Genomic DNA, 26457 nt, shown 5'->3' on the forward strand with positions numbered 1-26457 from the left:
TGTCTGTGTCCTGCACTTGTGTTTGCTTCCTTCGCTCCTTATAACACCAAGTCTCAGATTTTTGGATTTTCTGTCTGTTTAGAAAGCAGTCTGCACATTTATTTCTTCTACCAAAGTGCATGACCATGCATTTTCTAACATTGTATTTCATTTGCCACTTTCTTGCCCATTCTACTAATCTGTCTAAGTCCTTCTTCAGCCTTCCTGTTTCCTGAACACTACCTGTCCCTCCACCAATCTTTGTATCATCTGCAAACTTGGCAACAAAGCCACCTATTCCATCATCTAAATCATTGATACACAGCATAAAAAGAACCGGACCCAGCTCTAATCCATGCAGAATACCACTAATCACTGGCAGCCAATCAGAAAAAGAGCCTTTTATTCACACTCACTGCCTCCTACCAATCAGTCAATGCTCTAATCTTGCTAATAACTTGGCTGTAATACCATGGGCACATAACCTGGTAAGCGGCCTCAGTGTGGCACCTTGTCAAGGGCCTTCTGAAAGTCCAAATATACAGCATTCACTGCATCCCCTTTATCTATCCCACTTGTAATCTCCTCAAAGAATTCCAGCAGGTTTGGCAGGTAAGATTTTGCCTGAAGCAAACCACACTGACTTTGTCCTATCTTGTCCTGTGTCACCAAGTACTCCATAATTTTATCCTTAACAATTGACTCCAACATCTTCCCAACCACTGAGGTCAGGCTAAGTGGTCTATAATTTTTTTTCTGCTGCCTCCCACATTTCTTAAAGACGTTTGCAATTTTCCAGTCCTCCAGAACCATGCCAGGATCCAATGATTCTTGAAAGATCATTACTAATGCCTCCACAATCTATGCCACTACTTCTTTCAGAACACTAGGGTGCAGATCGTCTGGTCCAGGTGACTTAAGCACCTTTATTTCTTTCACCTTCTCCCTTGTAATAGTAACTGCATTCACATCTCTGAACTCACACCCTTCAACATCCGGCACACTGCTGGTGTCTTCACAATGAAAACTGATTCTAAGTGCTCATTTAGTTCATCTGCCCTCTCCTTGTCCCCCATTATTATTTCTCCAGCCTCATTTTCTAGCAGTCCTATATCCACTCTCAACTCTGTTTTATTTTTGATATACTAAAAAAAGCATTTTCTATTTACCTTGATATTGTTTGTTAGCTTGCTTTCGTATTTCATCTTTTCCCTACTACTTACTCTTTTAGTTGCTTTCTGTAGGTTTTTAAAAGCTACTCAATCTTCTTGCTTCCTGCTAATTTTTGCTTTGTTGTATGTCTTCTCTTTTACATTTACTTTAGCTTTGAACTTCCCTTGTCAGCCACGGTTGTACTATTTTGCCATCTGAGTTTTTCTTTGTTTTTGGAGAACATCTATCCTGCACCTTCCTCATTTTCCCAGAAACTCAAGCCATTGCTGTTCTGTTGTCATCCCTGCCAACATCTCCTTCCAATTTACTTTGGCCAACTCTTCTCTCATACCACTGTAATTTCCTTTACTGAAATACTGCTACATCAGACTTTACTTTCTCCCTATCAAACTTCAAGAAGAACTCAATCATTTTGTGATCACCTTTACCTTAAGCCCCTTAATCATCTCTGGTTCATTACATAATACCCAATTTAGTATAGCTGATCCCCTAATAGGCTCAATGACAAGCTGCTCTAGAAAGCCATCTTATAGGCATTCAACAAATTCACTCTCTTGAGATTCTTCACCAACCTGATTCTGCAAATCTACCTGTATGTTAAAATCTCCCATGAATATTGTCCTTTTGACATGCCTTTTCTATTTCCTGTTGTAATCCATAGTCCACATCCCAGCTATTGTTTGGAGGCCTGTATATAACGGCCATCAGGATCCTTTTACCCTTGCAGTTCCCATCTTAAATTGATTCCTTTTTCCAAAACTATGCTTCCCTCTTTGTAGATATCCCAACTAAGGGAAACGTCCTCCTAGCATCAATTCTATCAATCCCCATCCAAATTTTATATATTTTAATAAGACCACAACTCATTATTCTAATCTATAGGGAATAAATGCCCAACCTGTTCAACAAATTCTCAATGTGCCAATCCCCGCATCCCTGGAATCAATTTGATAATTCTTCTCTATACTGCCTCCAATGTGTGTATTTTCTTCTGTAAACATGGATTTCAAAACTGCACACACAGTACTCCAAGTGTCATCTCACCCATGCCCCATAAACAAACAAGAGAAAATCTGCAGATTCTGGAAATCCAAGCAACACACACCAAATGCAGGAGGAACTCAGCAGGTCAGGCTGCCTCAATGGAAGAGAGCGCAATCGACATTTTGGGCCAAGAACTTTCAGTAGGACTGCCTGGCCTGCTAAGTTCCTCCAACATTTTGTGTGTCATACCCCATAAAGTTGTGTTAGAACTTCCCTATATCCATACTCCGTACCCTTGTAGTAAAGAGTTGATCCTAATCTCAGGCTGACAGTCCATCCTAATCACTTGGAGTACCTATACGGCAAATGTGTTTCATGCACTAGAACTTCCTGACTGCCTCTGTTGCACAGCACTTTGTAGTCTCACTTGGAGTTATAGATTAATACTTCATGGGAACAGGCCCTTCAACCTAACTTTTTGAAACTGCCTAACACAGCTAGTTGCATTTGACTGGGTTCATCCCATATCCCTCTGAATCTTTCTTATACAGGTAACTGTCAGAATGTCTTTGAAATACCATAGTTATACTTCCTCTGGCAGCTTATTCCTTTTACAGTACCCTCTTTGTGAAAAGCTTGTTCCCCATGTCCCTTTCAAATCTTCCTTCTCACAATACACCTAACTTTTCTACAAAATTCTGGATTTCCCTACCCTGGTCAAAAAAAAAAATGGCTATTCACCTAATCAAAGCCCTTCATGATCTTATAAACCTCTATAATCTCTCATCACCCTATGAATTAAGCCTCCCATTCTAAGTTGCATCCTTTTTGTGATTAAAATCGAAGTCACCAGAGACACTGGAGTTGTGTATATGTAAGTATTTATTCATCAGGACCAGCAGGCATTCTTCTGGTGATATTCTCAGAATTTGCTCACAAACTCAGAGTACAACACATTTTTATAACCTTAAGGTCAAAGGTACCAGTTGGTGATTCAATACAGTGACATTGTTTACTTTAATACTTTGAGTTCACAAGTGGTTTCTTTGAGATATATATTTACAATGGCAGCACTTTGGAAATTATAACACACTTCTGAAAGGTTCAAACACCTTTGCTAGGAGAAACTAATTAACACCAATCTTCTAAAAACCTTCTGACGACAGAGAGACAAACACCCAACTACTGATAGAGCTACATAAGTGATAGTACCAGTCCAGTGTGCAAGCTTCCTTGAACTTGTGTACAATGGTGCAGATTACTTAAATCCACTACTCAAACCCTGGATTGATGCAGGCCAATTAACACAACCTCATTGTCTCAACACTCAGTTGATGCAAATGTGTCATGGTCACCATTTTGCAAACTATATCTCTTAGTCTGTGCTGTACAGATAGTATTGAATCTTTCCACGATTTCTGGAAAGATAGCCAGGATCCTGAAGAAATGTAGGCTTAAAAGCATCCACAAACCCGTAAGGAAGCTCAAATCCCAGTTTATGAGATCAATGATGACCTAGGACTCAGGACAGCTGGCGTTTACAGGATTTCCTGTGAATGCAAAGTAGAATATATCAGCCAGATACGGCACACAGTGGAAACCAGCATCAAGGAGCATTGGGAGCGTATCTGTCTGGGTTAGCTGGCGAAACTGGTGGTAGCAAGATCTTGCATTTGCAATGGCCGGTGGATTGACTTCAATGGCACAAGACTACTGTATCACACCAATGATTTTTGGGCTCACCTGGTGAAGGAAGCCATCAGAATAAAACTAGAGGAAAAGAATTTTAACAAAGATGAAGATCTCACTCTAACTAAGAACAGGAATTCAATTATAAACAAGGTGGGACAGCAGAAACCTGATTGATTGAGGACTAACTAATCAGGAGGGACAGACAACAGGGGTATGTATGCCACCAGACTAGCCATGCTTAGGCTCATCCCTGATGAAGATGGGCGATTTTGTCACCAAACATTGGTCAAAGTCAATTCCTATACCTGGCTAGTAGACCGAGAAGAGTTTATTAGGCAGAGAGAATTGTTTATTTGCAAAATGTGTTTTTGCCTTCAATTTACTGCTTGTAATTTACAACTTAAAGTGCATTAAGAACTGAAGACTAGTTCTTCTTTGAATAAATGTCTGCTATATTCACATAACTCCAGCATACTCCTTAACAATCCTCAGAAATCTTTTGCACTCTTTCCAGTTTAATGACTTCTACTAAATAATAATTTTCTTTTTCATTCTTGTTTCCAAAATGGAAACCCTGATTTACTCCATGTGCCAGCTTCTTGCCTACTCACTTAATCTGTCTACAAACGTTTGTATATCCCAGAGCAGACTGTAAAGAACTTGTTAACCATTTACCTGTATATCATCAGCAAACATGGCTACAGTAACCGAGTCCATGCAAATAATCAGTAAAGACATTGAAATGTTGAATCCTGAGCGCTGACGCCTGTTGCATTCCACTGATACCATTTGTCCATCTGCAAATGACCCAGTTACTCAATCTTTGTTTTCTGTTAGTGAGAGGGTCCCCTATCCATGTCAATATATGATCCCCAATTCAATACACTCTTACCTTATGCAGTAACATTGTAAATGGTGCTTAATCAAAAGTCTTCATACACTTCAAGTACACCTCATCTCCTAGCTCTTTACATTTTTTGGAGTATCATCAAAGAACTTGAGCAAATTTATCAAACTTGAATTCCCTTTTCAAAAACCTTGTTAACTCTGCTTGAGAGTCCTGTGATTCCTTAAGTATCCTTTTGTCTCTTCCTTATTAATGGGTTCTAGGATTTTCCCAGTGGCACACACAAAATGCTGGGGGAACTCGACAGGCCAAGCAGCATCCATGGAAAAGAGTACAGTCGACATTTCGGGCTGAGACCCTTCAGCAGGACTAGAGTTAAAAAAGATCTCAGCCCAAAATGTCGACTGTACTCTTTTCTATAGATGCTGCCTGGCCTGCTGAGCACCCCCAGCATTTTGTGTGTGTTGCTTGGTTTCCAGCATCTGCAGATTTTCTCTTGTTTTCCCAGTGACAGATGATAGGTGACTAGCAATTGTTTGTTTCCCTTCTTTCTTGGACCACGGCAGTGAGTGTGTAGTGTTTCAATCCTTTGGCACCTCTCTTAAGTACAGAGAATTTGAGTTGATCACAACAAATATATCTAATACCTCTACAGCTACCTCATTTAAGACCATAGGATACACACTGTCAGATTTAATTGTCTGTGCCATCAATATTCTGCCTACTACTTTCACTCTAGTGATGAAGATTGTTGAAAATTCCTCCATCTCTTTAGCTCCCTTATTATCTATAATTATGGAAATGTTCATAATGTCTCGACTGTTAAGACTAATCCAAAATAACTATTTAGAATCCATCAATTGTCTATTTTTGATTATTAATTTCTTATTCTCATCCTGTTTCAGGGACAATGTTTACTCTCTTTTCTTTTTACCTGTCAAAGTTATTACTATTTGTTTTTATTTGTTAGTTTACTCTCATAATCCTCTTCCTTATAATTTTTTTGCACATCCTTTGTCAGTTTATAAAAAATTCCCAGTCTGCTGTACTTTGCTAATCATTGCAACACTGTATGGTTTTTCTTTGCATTTACTTTGTCACCATTCTCAGTTTCCTTGGTTTGCCATGGATGGACGTTTTTCTCAAAGAGGCTTTCTTTCTCAGAGCTGAAATTTGAGAAGTATCTCCTTAAATATCCTCAGAGTAATTCTCACATATCATCTGACCAAATCACTTCAGCCAGCCCTGTTGTTATTCCACTGTAAATGTCTTAATTTATGTTTAGGACACTAGATACTGACACAGATTCCTCACCCTCATATGAAAATGAAGTTGCATCATGCTGTGATCATACTTTCTTTGAGGATCCTTTTCTGTGAGGTTATAAACGAACCCTACCTCATTACACAATATCAGATCCAAAATATCTTGCAGCCTGGTTAATCCTTCAACATATTGCTCTACACATCCTGAATATGCCCTATGAACTCATCCCCAAGTCTACCCTTGCCAATTTGATTTGTCGAATCTGTATGAAATATAGCACATGGAACAGTGCAACAGAGGAACAACCCTTCAGCCCATGATGTTGCTCTGAACTAATTAAGCTAACAATGCCTAATTAGATGAGTTCTTTCTGTCTGTCCATAGTCCAATGCTTCTATTCTCTGCATATCGATATATGTCTCCTCTTGCCTATCTCTACATATTCATGTGTCAAGCTAAGAGCCTCTTAAACACCTGGCGCTGCTTCCTGCACACATGCTGAGCTCGCTGACTTCAACATTACCTCCAACTTCCACCCTGCCCTCAAATTTACTTGGTCCATTTCTGACACCTCCCTCCCCTTCCTTGATCTCTCTGTCTCTGTCTCTGGAGACAGCTTATCTACTGATGTCTACTATAAGCCCATAGACTCTCACAGCCACCTGGACTACTCCTCTTCCCACCCTGTCTCTTGTAAAAATGCTATCCCCTTCTCTCAATTCCTCCATCTCCGTCGCATCTGCTCTCGGAATGAGGCTTTTCATTCCAGGATGAAGGAGATGTCTTCTTTTTTTAAAGAGAGGGGCTTCCCTTCCTCCGCCATCAACTCTGCCCTCAAACGCATCTCTCTCATTTCATGCACGTCTGCTCTCACCCCATCCTCCTGCCACCCCACTAGGGATAGGGTTCCTCTTGTCCTCACTTACCACCCCACCAGCCTCTGTGTCCAACATATAATTCTCCGTAATTTCTGCCATCTACAACGGGATCCCACCACCAAGCACATCTTTCCCTCCCCCCCCCCCCAATTTTCTGCTTTCCGCAGGGATTGCTCCCTAAGGGACTCCCTTGTCCATTTGTTCCCCAACCCCATCCCTTCCCACCGATCTCCCTCCTGGCACTTATCCTTGTAAGCGGAACAAGTGCTACACCTGCCCTTACACTTCCTCCCTCACCAGCATTCAGGGCCCCAGACAGTCCTTCCAGGTGAGGCGACACTTCACCTGTGAGTCGGCTGGGGTGATATACTGTGTCCGGTGCTCCCGGTGTGGCCTTCTAATATTGGTAAGACCCAAAGCAGATTGGGAGATCGCTTCGCTGAACACCTACACTCTGTCCGCCAGAGAAAGCAGGATCTCCCAGTGGCCACACATCTTAATTCCATGTCCCATTCCCTTTCTGATATGTCAAACCATGGCCTCCTCTACTGTTGAGATGAAGCCACACTTAAGTTGGAGGAACAACACCTTATATTCCGTCTGGGTGGCCTCCAACCTGATGGCATGAACATTGATTTCTCTAACTTCCATTAACGCCCCTCCTCCCTTCCTTACCCCATCCCTAATTTATTATTTATTATTATTTTTATTTTTTTTTCTCTCTTTCCTTCTCACAATAACTCCTTGCCTGTTCTCCATCTTCCTCTGGTGCTCCCCTCCCCCTTTCTTTCTTCCAAGGCCTTCTGTCCCATGATACTCCCCCTTCTCCAGCCTTGTATCCCTTTTGCCAATCAACTTCCCAGCTCTTGCCTTCATTCCCCCCCCCCCCCATCTTCTCCTATCATTTCAGGTCTCCTCACCCTCTCCCACTTTCAAATTTCTTACTACCTCTTTTTTTCCATTAGTTCTGACAAAGGGTCTTGACCCAAAACGTCGACTGTACTTCTTCCTATAGATGCTGCCTGGCCAGCTGTGTTCCACCAGCATTTTGTGTGTGTTGTATCATATAATGATTAGAATTACTCACAATTATTGCAGTATCCTTTTTACCACTCCAAAATAGCTATTATTGCAAGAAATTCTTCAGTTCTCCTTGCAGACTATCAATACAGGTGCAGCTCTAAGATACATGCTTAGCCCACTGCTCTTTTCTCTCTAGACTCATGGCTGTGTGGCTAGGCACAGCTCACATGGCATCTATAAATTCATCAATGACGCAACTGCTATTAGCAGAAACTCAGATGAGGATGATACAGGAAGATAGATAAAGGCTGGTTGAATGGTGTTGTATCAACAACCATGCACTCAACATCAACAAAACCAAGGATAGCATTCTGACTGGATGCATCACAGCCTTTAATGAATGTACCAATAAACAAGAAACTGCAGAGCAATATAAACTCAACTAGCTCCATCACGGGGAAGACCCTCCCTACCAACAAGGACATCTTCAAGCAGCAGTGGCTCACGAAGGTGGCATCTGTTACAAAGGGCTTTCACTGTCTAGGACATGGCCTCTTCTCATTACTACCATTACGAGGGAGGGACAGGAGGCTCACACAGAATGATTCAGGTACAACATCTCCCCTCTGCCGTCAGATTTCTGATCAGTCCATGAACTCATAAACACCACCTCAGTATTTTTGCACTATTTATTTTTTGTAATTTATAATGATTTTATGTCTTCGAACTTCCTTGCTGCCTTAAAACAACAAATTTCACAGCATATAAATCAGTGATATAAAAAGATAACAATTCTGATAATGATTCTAAAATAAACTTTCCAATCAATAACTCGCCAATAGAAGTATTTCAAAGACTGTTGAAAGAAGCACCAGTTATTCCGAATGTTCTGACATTTCCACTTCTAAAGTTGTCTGTAGCAGTTTCCAAGAGGAACAGAAAATGCTGAAGACAAAAAGCAGGTCTGGCAGCATCCATAGAAAGGGAAGCAGAGTTGATATTTCCAGACCAAGACCCCTGGTCTGATCTGGAGAGTATTCCTAGTAGCTTTGGATAATCCCTGAAGATTGCAGCCCTGTGTGCTCCCAGGCACTTTGCCAGAACTGGGGAGTAATTCTGAAACTTCAGACAATCCTAGAAGATTGGAACTCTGTGTACGTTGGAGACTTTGTAAAGTGTGTTGGCATAATTTGAAAATAGCCAGTTACAGTCCAAACCTCTGCAATATCTCTAAATTTTGTAACTCACAAGGGCTTCATCTGCTGTCTACGGTGAGCCTGCAAGACCAAAGCAATTTGAGCATTTCCATGAAGGGTTATTCCAATGAGCATCCTCTTGTGTATGAATAAAACATTCAAACCAAGGAAATGGACACAAGAGAACAAGAAACAGAAAATTGCAATTTTCACATAAAGTGGTTGAACAAGCAAATATTAGAAAATTCAAGAGACCAGCAAGAGAAATTAGAAGTTAGAGAGACCAGAAAAAAAGGTTAAATAATTTTGGGGAACACTAATACAAAAAGCCAGGATTATGATCAAATGTGTTATTTTCAACAGTTTTCATAAGGAAGAACTATAGAATGTGAAATGAGTGTAAATGCGAACAAATGGGCATTAACTTGCTGTAAAGTACAGAAATCTGAATATTAAATAAACAGAATACTTATGGGTCCTATGGGTGTATCTCACAAGAAAATAAAGGAGGAAATTCGAAAAGCTTTGGAGCAACTTTACATCAAGCTCTGCTATCCTTTTCTCCTAGGTTATTTGGTCCAAGTACATACTGGACCAATATTGATATTAAAATTTAGGTCCTTGTTTCAAATGCCATCTTTTTCCCCTCAGAAAGCATTAGGCCCATATGGTGCCTCTAGCCGTGTCCTTAGATCTTGCGCAGATCTGCTAGTGTGGATATTTTCAGACATTCTTAACCTCTCCCTGCTTCAATCTGAGGTTCCCACCTGCTCTAAGAAGACCACTTTCATCCCTGTACCTAAGAAAAATAGGGAAATATATCTTATTGACAGCACCTGGTGGTTTTGATATCCACCATTATGAAGTGCTTCGAGATGCTGGTCACGGTGTGCATAAACTCCAGTCTTCCACAGTCGACTTTGACCCAATGCAATTCACCTACTTTAAACTTTGTACTTTATACTTTATACTTTATTGTCACCAAACAATTGGTACTAGAATGTACAATCATCACAGCGATATTTGATTCTGCGCTTCCCACTCCCTGGATTACAAATATTAAATATTAAAAATAGTTAAAATTAGTAAATATTAAAAATTTAAATTATAAATCATAAATAGAAAATAGAAAAATGGAGAGTAAGGTACTGCAAAAAAAACCAAGAGGCAGGTTGGGATATTTGGAGGGTACAGCCCAGATCCGGGTCAGGATCCGTTTAGCAGTCTTATCACAGTTGGAAAGAAACTGTTCCCAAATCTGGCTGTACGAGTCCTCAAGCTCCTGAGCCTTCTCCCGGAGGGAAGAGGGACGAAAAGTATGTTGGCTGGGTGGGTCGTGTCCTTGATTATCCTGGCGGCACTGCTCTGACAGCGTGCGGTGTAAAGTGAGTCCACGGATGAAAGATTGGTTTCTGTGATGTGCTGTGCCGTGTTCACAATCTTCTGCAGTTTCTTCCTGTCTTGGACAGGACAACTTCCATACCAGGTTGTGATGCACCCTAGAAGAATGCTTTCTACGGTGCATCTATAAAAATTAGTGAGGGTTTTAGGGGACAGGCCAAATTTCTTTAGTTTTCTCAGGAAGTAAAGGCGCTGGTGGGCCTTCTTGGCAGTGAACTCTGCCTGGTTGGACCAAGTCAGGTCATTTGTGATATTGACCCTGAGGAACTTAAAGCTTTTGACCTGTTCCATTTGCGCACCATTGATGTAAATTGGGTCGTGCGGTCTGCTACTCCTTCTGAAGTCAACAACCAATTCCTTCGTCTTGCTGACATTGAGGGATAGGTTATTGTCTTCGCACCATGCCACCAGGTTCTTAATTTCCTCTCTGTACTCAAACTCATCATTACCCGAGATACGGCCTACAATTGTTGTGTCATCAGCAAACTTATATATTGAGTTTGATGGAAACTTGTCTACACAATCATGGGTGTACAGTGAGTACAGCAGGGGGCTGAGTACACAGCCTTGTGGGGCACCGGTGCTCAGAGTGATTGTAGAGGAGAGCTTGTCCCCTATTTTTACAGCCTGGGTCCTGTCTGTGAGGAAGCTGAAGATCCAGCTGCAGATCTGAGTGCTAAGACCCAGGTTCTGGAGCCTAGGAATCAGTTTATTTGGACTGATGGTATTAAAGGCAGAGCTGTAGTCAATGAAAAGGAGCCTTACGTATGCGTCTTTATTCTCCAGGTGTTCTAAGGAGGAATGTAGGGCTAGAGAGATGGCATCTGCCGTTGACCTGTTGCTCCGGTAGGCAAATTGCAAAACGTCGAGGTTGACCGGTAGGCTGTGGTTGATGTGTGCCATAACCAATCTCTTGAAGCACTTCATAGCAACTGATGTCAGAGCCACAGGTCGATAGTCATTCAGGCATGCCACCTTGCTCTTCTTCGGCACTGGGATTATTGTTGCCTTCTTAAAACACGAGGGGATCTTAGACCGAAGCAAGGAGCAGTTGAAGATGTCAGCAAACACTCCAGTTAGCTTGCTTGCACAGGCCCGGAGAACCCGTCCCGGGACGCCATCTGGGCCCGTCACCTACTGACTTTGAACCAATGCAATTCATCTTCTGAAGCTTCATGACATTACCCAACACTCATTCCTGGTATATCTGGGCAGTAAAGACACCGACATCAGACTATTGTTTATTGACTACAATACTATAATGCCAAGCAAACTCAGCACCAAAGACCATGACCAACTCTCTTTGTAACTACATCATTGACTTCTTAACCAACAGATTGCCGATGGTAATGATAGGCAGCAACACCTCCACCAGAATTATTCTAAGCACTGGTGCTTCAGAAGACTGTATTCTTCAGACCCGCTACTCTACTCACAATACATTTATGACCGCATACCCAGACTCTGCTCTAAATCCACCTACAAGTTTGCAATGATAGCACCATCGTGGGCCACATCTTAAATAAAGATGAGTTGGAGAACAGGAAGGAGGTAGAAAGCTTAGTAACATGATGTCATGACAACTTTTTTTCCTCAATGACAGAAAAACAAAAGAGCTGGTTTTTGATTTCAGGAAAGGAGGCAGTGCACATGCTTCTGCATACATCAACGGTGCTGAAGTTGAGAAGGCTGAGAGCTTCAAATTCCTAGGGGTGAACATCACCAATAGCCTGGTCTGGTCTGACCATGTAGACACCAGGATGAAGAAAGCTCACCAGTACCTCTATTTCCTCAGAAGGCTAAAGAAATCTGTTGTATCCATATTGACCCTTACCAACTGTTATTAAAGCATACTATCTGGATGCATATCAACTTGGTATGGCAACTGCTCTACCCCTGACGACAAGAACCTACAGAGAGTTGTGGACATAGCTTAGCACATCATGGAACCCAGCCTCCCCTCCATGGACTCTGTCAGTACTTCTTGTACCTCAGTAAAGCAGCCAGCATTATCAAAGAACTCACCCACCCGGACATTCTCTATTCTCCCCTCTCCCACAGGGTAGAAGCTACAAAAGCCTGAAAGCACAAACTACAATGCTCAAGGACAGCTTCTACCTTGCTGTTATAAAACTATTGAATTGTTCCCTAGTCAGATAAAATGGACCCTTGACATTAAAATCTACTTGATTATGATAACCTTACAATTTAACTGCACTGCACTTCTCTGTAGCTCTTACCTTATTCACATTTTGTTTTAGTTTTATCTTGTACTACCTCAATGCACAGTGTAATGTATTGGTCTGTATGAACAGTATGCATGACGAGCTTTTCACTGTACCTATATAAATTGACAATAACAAACCTATTCTATTTCCAATTCCCTCTTTGCCTCTTACCTCTTACCTCTTACAAAGTTATAACCCTTTAAAATCTCTGAATCCCTCCAGTTTTTTAATTACTTTTGAAAGGTCCTAGATTTCAATCATTCCACCATTTGTAATGTTGCAGCTCTATAAATCTCTGGTTAGACCGCACTTAGAGCAGTGTACTCAGTTCTGGTTGCTTCATTGTAGAAAGGATGTTGAAACTTTTGAGAGTGTGCAGAGGAGATTCACCAGGATGCTGTTCCGATTAGAGAGCATGTTTTATGAGGAAAGGTTGAGCAAGCTAGGGCTTCTTGCTTTGGAGTGAAGGAGGATGAGATGCAACTTAATAGATAGAGTGGCCAGCTAGAGTTATTTTCCGAGGGCAGAAATGACTGATATGAGAGAGCATAATATTAAGGTGATTGAAGGAATATGTGTCAGAGACAGGACTTTTACACGAAGAGTGATAAGTCAAGTTTATTGGTATTTAACAATATACAAGTATATAACATGTATAACCACATAATGTATATAGAAATGAGACAATGCTTCATTTACAGCCAGGGTGTAAAGCACAGTAGTACACATTACACACAATAACTTATGAAGGAAGGATAAAATCTACAGATGAAACACACATAAATAACAAACTAAAGTGCATTAATATTAAATATTGTAAGATACGGAACGGATTTAACCAGTGACACTTCGAACACGATGCAGCTGGGAGTTCAGAAGCCTAATGACCTGGGGGAAGAAACTGTCTCCCATCCTGATCTAAACTAAGTTGGCAAGGGGAGGGAAACCAAGGTGTTAGGGTCGAGGAAGAGGAAAATAGAAATAAGTCAAAATTACTGTGCAGCAAAGATGGCAAGAAGGACAGGCCGGTGAATATACAGGATAATTTGCTGCAATATAGAAATATAGCAAAATCGGCAACAGATACTGATCTAAATGTACTGTACTTAAATGCATGCAGCATTAGAAATAAAGTGGATGACCTTGCTGCACAGCTGCAGGTTAAAAGATGTGACATTGTGGCCATCACCGAGTCATGGCTAAATGATGGATGTGATTGGGAGCTGAATATCCCAGGATACACAGTGTACAGTAAGGATAGGAAGGTGGTAAAGGGGGTGGCGTGGCCCTGATGCTAAGTAACGATATCAAATCAATAGAAAGAAGGGACATAGGATCAGAAGAGGTAGAATCCTTATGGGTAGAATTAAGAAATGGCAAGGGTAAAAAAACACATAGCAGTTATATACAGGCCTCCAAACAGCAGCCGAGATGTGGACTACAAGTTGCAATTGGAAATAGAAAAAGCGTGTCAGAAGGAAAATGTCAAGATAATTATGGGGAATTTTAATATGAAAGTGGATTGGGAATGTCAGGAAGGTAATGGATCTCAGGAGAGGGAGTTTGTAGAATGCCTACAGGATGGTTTTTTGGAGCAACTTGTCCAGAAGCCCACCAGGGGACCAGCTGTTTTGGATTGGGTGCTGCGTAACAAACCCGAGGTGATTAGGGAGCTGGAGGTAAAGGAACCCCTTGGAAGTAGTGATCATAATATGATTGAGTTCAGTTTCAAATTTGAAAAGGAGAAGCTGGTATCAGATGTATCGATATTTCAGTGGAACAGGGGAAATTACAGTGGTATGAGAGAGGAACTGGCCCAAGTCGATTGGAAAAGTAAACTAAGTGGAGGGACGGCAGAGCAGAATTGGATGAAATTCCTACAAGAAATAAGGAAAATGCAGGAAAAATATATTCCAAGAAAAAAGAAAATCATGAATGGAAAAATGGCACAAATGTGGCTAACGAGAGAGGTTAAGGCAAAAATAAAAGCAAAAGAAACTGCGTACAAGGAAACAAAAATTAGTGGGAAAAATGAGGACTGGAAGACTTTTAAAAACTGACAGAAGGAAACTAAGAAAGTCACTAGGAAAGAAAAGATGAATTATGAAAGGAAGTTGGTGGTTAACATAAAAAAGAATACTAAGAGTTTTTTCAAATATATGAAGAGTAAAAAAGTGACAAGAGTAGATACGGGACCAATTGAAAATGATGCTGGAGAAATTTTAATGGACAACAAAGAGATGGCAGAGGAACTGAATGAGTATTTTGCATCAGTCTTCACAGTGGAAGTCATGAGCAATATACCTGATAGCCAGAGGTATCAGGGAATAGAATTAGGTACAGTCAAGATTACTAGAGAGAAAGTGCTTGGGAAGCTAAGTGGACTAAGAATAGATAAGTCTCCCGGTCCGGATAAGGTGCACCCAAGGGTTCTGAAGGAGGTGGCTTTGGAGATTGTGGAAGCATTGGAAATGATCTTCCAGGAATCAATAGACTCTGGCATGATTCTGGAGGACTGGAAGGTCGCAAATGTAGTTCCGCTATGTAAGAAAGGAAGGAGGCAGCAAAAAGAAAATTACAGAACTATTAGTCTGACATCGGTAGTTGGAAAGATATTGGAGTCAATCCTCAAGGACGAGGTTATGAAATACCTCGAGGTGCATGACAAGATAGGCCGAAGCCAGCATGGTTTCATGAAGGGAAGATCCTGCCTCACCAACCTATTGGAATTTTTTGAGGTAATCTCGAATAAGATTGACAAGGGAGAGGCTGTGGATGTTGTGTATTTGGATTTTCAAAAGGCCTTCGATAAGGTGCCACATATGAGGCTGCTTAATAAGATGAGAGCCCATGGAATTATAGGAAAGATATTGAAATGGGTGGAGCATTGGCTGATAGGCAGAAAGCAAAGGGTGGGAATAAAGGGATCCTATTCTGATTGGTTGCCGGTTACTAGTGGTGTTCTGCAGGGGTCAGTGTTGGGGCCGCTTCTTTTTACGATGTATATCGATGATTTGGATTATGGATTAAATGGTTTTGTGGCTAAATTTGCGGATGACACCAAGATAGGTGGAGGAGCAGGAAATGTTGAAGAAACGGAAGGGTTGCAGAGAGACTTAGTCAGTTTAGGAGAGTGGGCAAAGAAATGGCAGGTGAGATACAATGTTGACAAATATACGGTTGTACATTTCGGAAGAAGAAATAATCGGGCAGATTATTATTTAGATGGGGAGAAAATTCAAAAATCGGAAGTGCAAAGGGACTTAGGGGTCCTCGTGCAGGATACCCTAAAGGTTATGTTACATACCCCGTAACTGGGTTGCCAAACCAGCAGAAATGGATCACTCAGTTGGTGTCTGGATTACTAGAACTAAGAAAGTTTTATTAAAGAAACAAGCAACACAGTACTCTAATCAAAAGGATAATGAATGCAACAGATCAGCAATGATAAACATACATGTACACAGAATTAAGATAACAGGATCAATCAAGCTCTATCGTTGTCTAGGGGTCAATGACCAGTTTCAAAGTGACGCAAAGTTCAGTTCAGTTCGCAGTAATCGCTGCCGTGGTGATGGACAGTGGGAGGAAGGAGAGAGAGAGCAAAAACGAATGAATATTCAAAACGGCTTCCACACAGACCTTCGCCGTCAGCTTTCAGGCGAGCCTTTTGTGATGTCATCTGAGGTCACCGACCGTGACCCCTCCGTTTCCAGATACGATCGTTTCCCTGTGGTGAACCCGGCACCCAGGCAAGGGTGGACACACACCAGGTTCCCACCGATCGTGCCTTTCCACCCTGAGCGCCTATGGCTTGATCCCGCGACCAGCCGTCCAAAAGCTTCCCACCGACTTGTGAGAGGCGCATCGCTTCCAGGGTCTCGTTACCTCGGGTGTCGTGTGTGTCCTGCCTTAGCGAACCTGTCCCTTTTTATCCCCCTGCTGGGGTATCGCCTGTCCATCACTTCAAACAGTTCAGGGTTCAAAGGGGGAGCCGATCTTGACAGCTCTCTCCTTCTGTTACTCTGTCTCCCGTCCCTTCATTACACATCTCCAAATGCTGCTCCATTGTTTTCCTTATCTCTCTCTCTCCTGAAGACAGATGGCAGACCAACTGTTGATCCCACTGGTGCCAGCACAGGGCAGCTACATCTTAATCTATGTGTATTCTTGTCACAGTTAACCACCAAGTTGGATTGGCGGTAAGGAAAGCGAATGCTATGATGGCATTCATCTCAAGAGGAATAGTGTATAAGATTAAGGAGGTGTTGATGAGGCTCTATGGGGCATTAGTGAGACCTCATTTGGAATACTATGTGCAGTTTTGGGCCCCCTATCTTAGAAAGGATGGACTGATGTTGGAGAGGGTTCAGAGAAGATTTACGAGGATGATTCCTGGAATGCAGGGGCTAACATATGAGGAGCGTTTGTCGGCTCTTGGATTGTATTCATTAGAGTATAGAAGAATGAGAGGGGATCTCATAGAAACATTTCGAATGTTGAAAGAGTTGGACAAAGTAGGTATGGAAAGGTTGTTTCCCTTGGTGGGTGAGTCCAGGACAAGAGGCCATAGTCTTAGAATTGGAGGGTACCCAGTTAAAACAGAGATGAGAAATTTTTTTAGCTAGAGGGTCGTGGATTTGTGGAATTCATTGCCACATACAGCTGTGGAGGCCCGATCATTGAGGGTGTTTAAGGAGGAGATTGACAGGTATCTAATTAGTCAGGGTATCAAGGGATATGGGGGAAAAGCCAGAAATTGGAACTAGATGGATGAATAGTTTAGCTCATGGGGGAGTTGCGGAGCAGACTCGATGGGCCGAATGGCCTACTTCTGCTCCTTTGTCTTGTGATCTTGTTTTTATGCATCGGAGTCTCTGGTCTGATGGTAGAAAGTCAAAGAGGATGCTGGATGGTTGGGTTGAGTCCTGAATAATACTAAGGGCCCTGTGTACAAAGCACTCCTGGTAAATGTCTCCAATGGATGGTAGAGAGACCCCTGTGATCCTCTCAGCTGGTATAAGTGCTTGGAACACACTGCCAGGGTGTTGGTAGAGGTGGATACATTAGAGAGATTTACAAGGTTCTTAGATAAGCACATGAATTAATGAAATATGGAGGGCTATTTGCAAGTGAAGCATTAGATTGATCTTGAGGTAAGTTAAAAGGTCAGCTCAATATTGTGGGCTGTATTGTGCTGTGCTGTTCTATATTCTGAATTTGTTGGTTGTTGTGCCCTAGCTGCTCGAGACTCAAGCTCAGCAATTCCCTCCCTAAAAATCTCTCCATCTCATAACCATCCCTCCTTAAAATCAGCTTATGTTTGTCATTTGCTTTAATAATTTTTCCAGTCATTGTTAGATGTTCATTCCAAAGAAGCACCAACCTGTTTCATTACATCAAGTTCAAATTCAAGTTCAGATTTATTATCACAGGAAAATTTACAAACGGTATAAACATCATGAAAGTTAGAATTTGGTAGCAGAAGTAGCACAAAAACATTACAAACATGACAAATACAACTTACATAAACTTGGATTATCATACAATATATTGTACATAATTTACATGAAATAGTAAACAAAAGTAACATAATATTTCTACAAGTTGAGGGAAATATACTGCGAGGAAGAATTAGAGTTTTACAGGCTGACTTAAGAACTTAATGACAATGGGAAAGAACTTGTTATTGAACCTTGAGGTGTGGTTCTTCAATCTCCTGTACTTCCTGCCTGCTGGCAGCACTGAGAAGAGGGCATAGCCTGGATGGTGGAGGCCCTTAATGACTGGTATTGCCTTCCTAAGGTTACAGCTTTTGCTGATGTTTTTAGTGGTAGGGACAGCTGTATCCACAATGGAACTGGCAGTGGACACATAAGGCAGTGGACTTCTAAAAGTTTCTGTAGCACCTTTAGTCTTAAGTAATGGGTGAAATGCCAGAAAGGTATAATTGGACTACTGCACTGATTCCTAAACTACTTGCATTTCAATCTTCTCTCTGCTGGGATTAAAGGTTCATTGAACCAACCAACAGATTTTTAAAAATTCACAACTATCATACTTAACTTAATCATGTATGCATTCACAGGACTCAGGAGCTTTAGAACATTTCTAATGTCTCAAGTTTCTGTATGACCTTATGAAATCCTGAGAGAGAACAGCCACCTGGAACACAGTTCATTATTTCAACTTGTTCGCCTTACAAAGGTGACAACTTTCATGAGGGTTTTTCTCCAAAGACAACTCTTCTGTCAGAAATAGTTTCAGAATAAGAGCCAGGTTTCCTCATTATAAAAATCTTGTTAATTCTCTCTCAGGGTCAATTTGTACTGCATCTGCAGCATTTGAAATAGAAATTTCAATTGGAGGATCATCAAGTTTGTTTCCTTATGTTAATGGGCAGCAGTGGCAACTGTCAACTATGATCCTAATATTGATAATGAACAAATGTCACTGGTGATCAGTAGTAGCAGCAGGTAAATTGGTGGTTAATGCAGCATCTTTGTTCACATTTCCCGCTGTAGTCCTTGTTACCATTGTAAAGCGACTTGGAGATTTCCTTTTTTGTATTAAAGGCACTGTATAAATCAAAACTGTTTAAATGTTTATAGTGAACAGAAGGGTATCCTCATTCTAGCTTTTTAGAAGAGTTATCCAATTTATCCCACGTACCCCACTTTTTCTCTGTCCTAATTCAAAGTTTTCACTTTTTTAAGTATTTGTCCAACTCCCCTCTGAAAGTTACTTTTGAGTCTTCATTCACTCATCTTTCTGGTTTTCCATTTCAAACCTGAATAGCTCACTTAATGATAACCCCTCCCTATCTTGCAGTTCGATGTTTAGCCTCTGATTACTAATCTTCCTACTGGGAATAATTCCCCTGTTACCTTTTACCTAACTACTTGAAGCTTAATGCCACTATTTTGTGGTTTTGGAGCATCAATACCAAATAACCTGTCTTGGAATGTGTTGTATAATTGGATTCTTAAGTGACAAACTCACAAGGAAAGCCAGCCTGAAGTAGTATGGTGACATGGAATCAAAGAAAAACTTACTCTTCTATTTAAGTAACACACATAAAAAATGCTGGTGAATGCTGCAGGCCAGGCAGCATCTATAGGAAGAGGTGCGGTCAACGTTTCGGGCCGAGACTCTTCATTAGGACTAACTGAAAGAGATCCCACTTTCAAATCTCTTACTACATCTTCTTTCAGTTAGTCCTGACGAAGGGTCTTGGCCCGAAACGTTGACTGCACCTCTTCCTATAGATGCTGCCTGGCCTGCTGCGTTCACCAGCACTTTTTATGTGTGTCGCTTGAATTTCCAGCATCTGCAGATTTCCTCGTGTTTATGTCTTCTATTTAAGTGTTCACTCAAAAGGTATTATCAGGAGGAATGGAAAGAAGGACCAATTTAATTAGATTCTTACATTCCCTTTCAGGATATTCCATTGTGCTTTAAATCCAATTAAGTACTTTAAATGTAATCACTGATGTAATGTTGCAACATAGTGAGGTTCCACAAATAGTGGTGTCATTGAACATAGAACAGTACAACACAGGAACAGGTCCTTTAGCCCACGATGTTTGTGCAAACCACAACGCCAATACACATTTGCCTGCACATCATCTAAATCCCTCCATTCTCCGTCTGTTCATGTGCCTATCTGAATGTCCCTTAAACATTGCTACTGTGTCTATTTTCACCGATTCCCTTGGCAGCACATTGCAGGCGCCAGTCACACTCCATGTAAAAAAACTTGCCTCATAAATCTCCTTTAAACATTATCCCTATCACCTTAAAGCTGTGCCCACTAGTATTTGACAATTGCACCCTACCTTATCGATGCCTCTCATACACCCCTATGAGGTAATAATACAGTAACTATGTATTCAGTTTCAGAGATGGTAAATGAAGATAAAAATATTGGCCCGAGAAGAGCCATTTGAATAACAATATGTGATGTCTCACATGCGTCTGAGGGGGAAGATTGTGCCTTGGAAAGTCCTGGTTTAATGGCCTATCCAAAAGGAGACACCATCGATACTGCAATGGTCCCTCCATACTACATAATTGTGGCAGCCTAGGTTTTTAATCAGACAACAACCAGATTGAACTGCATGGGGTTTGACTAAAATCTAATTTCTCACTTGCAGGTGAAAGCTGGCAACTATGCTTTTGTGTGGGACGTGGCAGTGTTGGAATACATCGCCCTAAACAGCCCTGACTGTTCTTTGTTCACTGTTGGCAATGCTCTGGCAGACCGAGGATACGGCATCGCCCTCCAACATGGCAGCCCTTACAGAGATATCTTTTCCCAAAGGTAGGACTTCACAGACTGAGGAAAACCCAGCCTGTACATTTAACCTTGGTCTCAGAAACATAAAAGCTACTGTATAAAGGTAGTATCAAACAAACAAACATTCAACAGGCCAAGGTATATACTTCTGATACAAAGCATGCCCTTCCCAATTTTCCAAAGTATATTTTATACAAGTAACATTTGATATACTGATGCAAAAAAAACATGTAATTTGCTCTTCATTAAAGTCATATTTGTACTTTTATGTTGCAACTCTTATCTAATCTGTGGATCTACACCCAAATTGTTGCCAGCATTTGTCTGTGGATGTGGAGATGGAAATTCTTTTGGATTAGTGAAAATGTGAATCAAGCAGACAAAGATGAGGGTAAAGCAATGGAAGTGTTTTGGAACAGAATCTCTACATAGAAGCATATTGTTTGTTTCCAAACTGGTCCTGAGATGTTCTGAGACAGAATACGTGGATGGGCAACCTATGCTTCCAAAAATCAAACTACTCTTCTTCTTCCTCTTCCTCTTTTTCCTCTTCTTTCTTCTCTTCTTTCGGTTTGTCTTCATCCTCCTCTTCTTCTCTCTTTGATATTCATGTGAGAGAATACTCTAAGCCTCAATATGACATTTCATTGGAAAAACAGCTAGTTATATGAAACATGGTTTTCTTTGCAAGGTGATTTATCACATTGAGACCCGCTGAATTTACATCAGGCACCCATATAAAACTGAGCTGATCAATTTTAACAGTCTGTAGAATTTGAGTTACCCACATCCTGGAGTACATTCTGTGACAACAGGTAGTCAGGAAAAGCTCATATATACCAGCAATCAGCTTGGATGTTAAACACTAAAAGCTGTTTTATTTTTGGTTTATGTTGTCATTATAGTGTTGCCCTCTACTGAGAAACTTAGGTAGTTTCCCTACACACACACACACATTCAGCAGCACAATCTAAGTCAAGTTAACCAAGGTCATATATAAAAATCCTATTTCCAGACTTCAGATTATTGTCATATGCACCAGTGTGCAATGAAATTTCTTGATCACAGAGTAAACTGTATACTAAATGCAATGATTTTCAATGTGATAATAAGTGCAATAATAAATGCAATGACTGATAGATAAACAAAGGAATAGTGCAAACTGTGGTAATGCAAAAAGAAATACTGTAGTAACAATAAGAGAAGAGGTCAAGTTAATGGTTTGATAAAATATTTTGCACCCTGGAATCCTCCCAAGTGCCTCCTAAGCTGATGGTCCTTTGTATGAGAAGTAGGGAAATTATATTCCTCAGAAAGCACACTTTATGTGCACTGGTGAAGCATCAGAGGTAAAGACTAGCAGCTAATTATGCTAATTGCACAGTGATTGTATTTTGCCTCTGAGTCCACACATTGTGGAGTCAGTTTCCACTCTGAAGAATTAATAAAGGTTGTTACTGGAGTGGTGTACAACACTGTCAGGAATGCTGCCTCTGGATAAAATACTCATTTGAGCTGCCTTCTGCTCTATCAGGTGTACATAGTGTAATCTTTGGACACAAGAGATAGAGGAGTTCTCCCCTGTAACCAAATCAGTATTTATTCTTCAATCAAAACAACAAAGCAAACAGTTAGGTTATTTATTGCAGCAATCTTTTAGGGAGTTATTCACTCCATCATTTGCCCCATTTCTTTTAATTTACGCCTTTTGAAAACACACCATTGGCTGGACAAGATCCAATGACGCCAAGACTCCATAGGTTCCATGAAAACTCCTTTCCTTTCTTTACTGTCAGTGCCAGGCACAGGACTGTTCTATTATATTGCTGCAGAATTGCACAAATCCTTCCATCTAATGTAATAGTGCCTTGGAGGCTATCTCAAGAGTTTAAGTGGCAAGATGACATACATAGTGCATTCAGAGCACAGCAGCAGAAAGGAATTACAGAGGCAAGAAAGTTTAGCAGTCTCAATCTTCATAAAAACTACAGCCAAATTTTGCAAAGTTTCGACCCACACTGGCTTCCACACATTTAATGTCCACAACCAAGCAGAACCTTCAATATGCCCACAGGGTATTTGTAGAGACTACAATGTTTTGTATTAACTCAGAGACCGAGACCTCAGCATCTCCCCACGTGAGGCCCAGTAATTGTTCCGCAAGGGCAGCTGAGATTAATCAGAGAATACCTGCTACAGGATAGGATGTATCTCTACACCATTGCACTTGGTTCTTGCTGACTGTCACAGTTCAACAGAGGCAATCCATCTTCCTTTCTTGGCGTGGTGCTGTTCTTTTGCAATCAATTTTGCACAGAATTGAAAATGAGCCAAACTGGCCACATCAGTATGATAGATGCTGACTCTTTATGAACAAGCGTTCATCTTGAGTGCTCCTGGTTCAGATCTCTCAGCAAATGAACAGGAACCCTGCTTCTATTGAGTGCAAACAGTGGGAGCTGGTGTGGACCAGTCTGTGCGTCAGGCCCACGCTACCTTTCAATGTTGGAACCTACTGTTGGTCAGTGGTAGTAGGTTTATTAATATCACATGTACCAAGGAACAGTGAAAATCTTTATTTTGCATGCCAGCCATGCAAATCATGTCATCACATCAATGTACCAAGATAGTACAAGGGAAAGAAGTGAGAAAATGGAGACGACAGTATATTGGTACAGTTACAGAGAAAGTTGCAGTGAAAGCAGACAATAAAGTCCAAGGCCATGACAAAGTAGACTGTAGGTTGTCCATCTTATTGTACTAGGGGACCATTCAATAATTTTATAAAGTGGGATAGAAGCTCTCTTCAAGCTTGGTGGCATGAGCTTTTATTATTTTGTATCTTCTGTCTGATGGGAGAGGAAGAGAGATTGTCTGGGATGTGTAGTCTTTGATTATATTAGCTGCTTTATCAAGACAGTGATAAGTATGGACGCTCTCCATGGAAGGGAGGCTTGTCTCTGTGATGTGCTGAGCTGTGTCCACAACTCTCTGCAGTTTCTTGCGATATTAAGCAGAGCAGTTGCCATACCAAGCCATAAAGCATCCAAAAAAGATGTTTTCTATTGTGCATCAACAAAAATTGGTGAGTTGAAGCCAACTGTCCTGTCATGTAGAATACAGAATACACAAAAAAATAGGAGCAGAAGTCAGATGTGAGCTTGCCTGACTATTGAATATGATAATGGCTGATATGTACTGGCTTCAACTCCTCTTCTGTGCCAACTACCCCGGAATGATCTTTCAAATATTAATCTATCTCCATCTTAAATATACCTAATTATCTGACCTATAAACTTAAAAAAAGACACAATGCTCTCAGACTTCTGAATCACTCATGACTTTCACACCCCCTTCACAGTGATGATATCAGGTTCTCGGACGTAATTCTACCTTTCTCGGTTATCTTGTTATTATCACTTTAGCATTTCTTTTTGCACTGTAACCTTTGCACCAAACTGTTGTTTTGTGCTTATTGTTGTATTTATTGTATTTATTATAACCATGTTTTCTGTGATCTTCATGCAAACAATTTAATTTCACTCTGGTGTATTTAACAATAAACCAACCTAAATATAAAGAAACTGAAAGAGTATAAAGGTTGACAATTAATCAAAATGTTATTGTTACTATCCGGTTTTAGCCAACAGCTTCAGGAGTTGAGACAATTCACAGGGGGTGTGCAGCCAGCATTGTCTCCATGATATGTGTATGATATGAAGTGGCATCAGTAATAGTCAATCATCATCCCTGACAGAGATACCCAATATTGAGTTTCTCAGGAAAATTTTGAAAATGAAAATCATAGAACTGCAAATTGAGCAATCTGAAACACAAACAGAAAATGCTGGAAACACTCAATGGTTAACATTTCAGTCTAAGACAAGTCATCAAAACTGAGGGAAGTGAGAAAATGCTAGTTTTAAATTACAAGAATGGGGGCTGGAGGAGAAATGGATAGGACAGAGGGAAAAGGGCCAGGGGCAGGTCCATGAGGACGGAGAAAGAGAGAGAGCGAACATGTCAAAGCTGTGTAAGGCAGATCAAAGCTGTTGCTGAAATCCTGAAGCCGGAAGGGGAGCACAGGAAATGCAACTGGATATGATGACTTAACAGTACTCAGATTTGAAATTTTTCATAATTTCCCTTACTTTACTATACCATTGCCACTTAATTAAACTCCAAACAATTTTGACGTAAAGCCTTGGAAATCAGAACAACAACAAAAGCACTACCAAAGGAAAATAACGCACAATTTGTGATAGAAATCAAGCACGATTTATCATTTCCTAACAGTCCTCAAGGGAAGGTTGATTGACCCATCAGTTGACAGTGCCAATATTTTAGCTGACACATTTTCTATATTCACAATGCAACACAGGAAACTATCAGTTGCTGAGTATCGACCCCTCACTGATCCCTGAATTGATTGATAAACATACCCCTGGCCACTTACACCTTACAAAGCAAGCAACATTTTATCGAGGGATTTTTGATTAACTCATTTTTTTTTGTTTGTCCTGAAAATTGAAGCTTGCCACTTATCAAGGAAATGATACAAATAGGTGTGGAATTTCTCATCCTAACGTGCACAAGAATTTTAAGGGTACCATAATAGAAAAGGATATGATGATTTTGCTTCACAGTTCCCAAGGCCACAAGTTCTATTTGAACCATATCCATGACTGTTTTTTTTTTTTTTTTAATTTATTTATTTATTTGTTTATTTGGCCACACAACGTGGAGTTGGCCCTTCCAGCCCCAGCAACCCCACAATCCCAATTAACATCAACCTAATCACGGGACAATTTACAATGACCCATTAATCTAGCCATTGAACTGTCGGAGGAAACCAGTGCACCCAGGTCAATCCATGCATTAAATGGGGAGGATGTACAGAGACACCTTACAGAACGTCGCTGGATTTGAACTCTGAATAGCTGTAACAGCATTGAGCTAACTGCTACAGTGGCACCCAACCGGGTTTTGCCTGTATGCTCCAACATCGTCTACCAGGCTTCTAAAGCCAATGGGTGTAAGCTGATGTAAAATGATCTCCAGCATGCAGGCAAATGTCACTCGGATCCCTTCACACTAGAGTGCAATGAAATTAGTCAAAGTCATAGTCATAATCATAGTCATACTTTATTGATCCCGGGGGAAATTGGTTTTCGTTACAGTTGCACCATAAATAATTAAATAGTAATATGTAAATTATGCTAGGAAATAAGTCCAGGACCAGCCTATTGGCTCAGGGTGTCTGACCCTCCAAGGGAGGAGTTGTAAAGTTTGATAGCCACAGGCAGGAATGGCTTCCTGTGACGCTCTGTGTTGCATCTCGGTGGAATGAGTCTCTGGCTGAATGTACTCCTGTGCCCAACCAGTACATTATGTAGTGGATGGGAGACATTGTCCAAGATGGCATGCAACTTGGACAGCATCCTCTTTTCAGACACCACCGTAAGAGATTCCAGTTCCATCCCCACAACAT

General features: G+C 41.0%; 1 protein-coding gene across 1 annotated transcript in view; it reads left to right on the forward strand.

Annotated features, from left to right (window-relative positions):
• grid2 (glutamate receptor, ionotropic, delta 2) overlaps nt 1-26457 on the forward strand; it is a 1194553-nt gene that overhangs the window by 1113940 nt on the left and 54156 nt on the right. Inside the window, exon 14 of the mRNA XM_072257001.1 lies at nt 20824-20990. Coding sequence (XP_072113102.1) covers nt 20824-20990 — 167 coding nt within the window. The remainder of the gene's footprint in view (nt 1-20823; nt 20991-26457) is intronic.

This window comes from Mobula birostris, chromosome 4, assembly GCF_030028105.1.
Source record: "Mobula birostris isolate sMobBir1 chromosome 4, sMobBir1.hap1, whole genome shotgun sequence".
NCBI lineage: Eukaryota > Metazoa > Chordata > Chondrichthyes > Myliobatiformes > Myliobatidae > Mobula > Mobula birostris.